At 34.5% G+C, this 2,568-nt stretch overlaps 1 protein-coding gene across 1 annotated transcript; it reads right to left on the bottom strand.

The window, feature by feature from the left end:
* Positions 1 to 986: 986 nt before the first annotated feature.
* LOC132550394 (uncharacterized) lies at positions 987 to 2,152 on the bottom strand (the record flags this gene model as incomplete). The annotated part of the gene is made up of 1 exon (XM_060214455.1): positions 987 to 2,152. A coding segment is annotated over one exon (1,166 nt), but the record flags the coding sequence as incomplete, so codon positions are not given.
* Between the last annotated feature and the right edge of the window lie 416 nt (positions 2,153 to 2,568).

Genomic DNA, 2,568 nt, shown 5'->3' with positions numbered 1-2,568 from the left:
AAACAGAAACTACAAGTACCATCTATGTACATTTCGTGCTACGATTAATACAGTCAAACCTGCTTTAGAGGACACCTGTCTATAAAGGACAGTCTCAGGAACCCCAACAAGTTTTACTATATAATATACCTCTATATAGAGGACACTCTCTATAAAGGAGACTTAGAAATTCCCCCAAACACTATTTTCTATGTAAAATAACCTCTATTTAGAGGACAACAACATTTGAATATTCTGTGTACATGTAACTGTATCTAAATATATATATATCACTACAAGTGTTAGTTATATCATTTATAAGCACATTTTATAGTTTTCAAAGAAACAAGTAAACTCATAGATATGATAAAAATGAATGGTTTAAGTGTCATTGTTTACATATACACAAGAGAATTATCTAGTGTCAATGATTTGGAAGGGATGCTGTTGCTTTAAGTGTCTACAGACACAAATCATACACACTCATGTTCAAGAAAGGCTGATATTCAACTTTTTGTTTTGATTGGTTATCATGTAGAAAAATACACAAAGTGGTTATCTTAATAACTAAACAAAGATGAGATTAAAATAAAATGTCATATAAAATATATCAGGTTGTAGTAAGATTTCTCTTATACTTTAATACTTAATTAGGGACAGACAGGACTTATTTCTGAGAAAAACCTCTGTCTCCAAGTTTTGTATGGGTATATAAAGGACACCTGTCTATAAGGGATACTTGTCATTTCCCCTCAGTGTCCTTTATACACAGTTTGACTGTACTTATAATCAGCATCATCATTTGAACACAATATGGTTGCAAACAAATATTTAAATATAGAGTTATAAAATATTAATAATATATAATATTCTTAATATGGATTAATTATGATCCAGACAATGCTAAATCATTCAGAAAAAAATGCCATATTCACTAATTTCAAGATTTCACATTCTTTTGACAAATACACTACTTTAAGTGTAAAATGTATGAAGTGTTTTCATTGTCAATCAAAATTCACAATAGAACCACACAAGTTGGTCAAACTACAGCAAACAGTAACAATTTTGTCTACAGCTGGAACATCTCCTGTGCGCGCAATCAAATAGTCTACAGGTAAAGTATCTGAAAGAATTGTAAACTTGTTCCTAACCAGTCCAATCACGCGTTCCACATGAATGCGGACATGTGCAATGTTTCTTGTGGATTCTACCTCAAGTGCTGACAACTGGCTCTTTCCTTTAGTAAAACTTGGTATTTTAACCTCCGCACACATTACACCGACACTTTCCTGAATGTCGAAACCACGGTCAGCAAGTACGATATCTCCTGGAAGAAGTTTCTTTAAAAAGCCACTGTTTTCCACAATATACTTGTCACTACTGCGTCCTCCCCAAGCATTTGACAGATAGGTTATACATCCTTGAGGGGCTATTCCAATTAATATTTTTACAGTATTATGGTGTTTATACGAAGACCATGTCTTTGCTCTTGCAAGAAGATTTGAAGGCCGCTCAATAAAGATTTCAAAACAATCAATGATAACAGCGACTTTCAAGCCAAAATGCTTCCTGAATTCCATGGGCATTGAAAGTCTCAGTTCCTCTCTCTCTGGCCAGTAAACAAACTCTCGCAGTCTAATGTATAAAACGTCCAATACAGTTAGGAATGTCCTTGATGCGGTGGGCTGTGAGATATTGAAGATATATCCAAGAAACTGAAGGGAGAGTGTAAGTCGCAGTTTCATCAGAGTCATAATAAATCTCTGAAACTTTGAGAATGTCACACGGCCGCTATCTGGAATGTAATCTTTCACAAAGTCAAACACAGTCATCAAAGTTAAAAATCCTGGAAGCCCTGTGAAGCAGTTTACCTTCTTGTCATTGTCTCTGAATGCATCCTCACTGAATATCTGCCCTTCCAGGATATGTTGCCTTAATGTAAGGTTTTCTGTTGTCCGCTCCTGACACTCTGCATTTAACTTCTTCAACAATTCTTCCTTTTCCTGACTTCTAACCTCCATTAGGTCTTTCGCTGATTCTGCAGGGAAGAGAGGTCCTAATTTGAAGAAGTGAACAGGTTTGTCATCTTTCTGAAGCCAATCACACACCTGTGGCTGACTGTCTTGGACACTACATGTGGATAAATTATCAAAAATCTTTGATGGTTTACCTGCAAAAAAAAAAAAGAAAAATCTTAAAAAAAGGAATGGGATTAAAAATAATGAACTGGTTACAGAACTAAATACTTTTTTTTTCATCACACTATTTATAGTGAGACAGGCCTGATAGTGTATGTATGTTACATGTACTTGAAGTTGACCTGGTTTTTATATATGATAAAAGAGATAATATAAGGACATGTTATGATCAAAGTATATTATCACGGACTTATAAATATAGATATAAGTCCGTGGTATTATTGATATCTTTAAAAGAATGCATCTACTACATACGTTGTAGTTATACAAGATCGTACGTAACTACTAGTCGGTACTAGGCCTAGACCTAAATAAAGATATAAGATTATTTCCGGTACAGGACTCGTATGTTGTTCGAAAGCACCACTAGGAATAAATCACTTCGAGT

Source organism: Ylistrum balloti, unplaced genomic scaffold (genome assembly GCF_031769215.1).
Source record: "Ylistrum balloti isolate Yb309-2 unplaced genomic scaffold, AGI_CSIRO_Ybal_v1 Utg370122, whole genome shotgun sequence".
Classification (NCBI taxonomy): Eukaryota; Metazoa; Mollusca; class Bivalvia; order Pectinida; family Pectinidae; genus Ylistrum; species Ylistrum balloti.
Note: the sequence above shows the minus strand (reverse complement) of the source record. Positions and strands in the feature narration are given on the sequence as shown.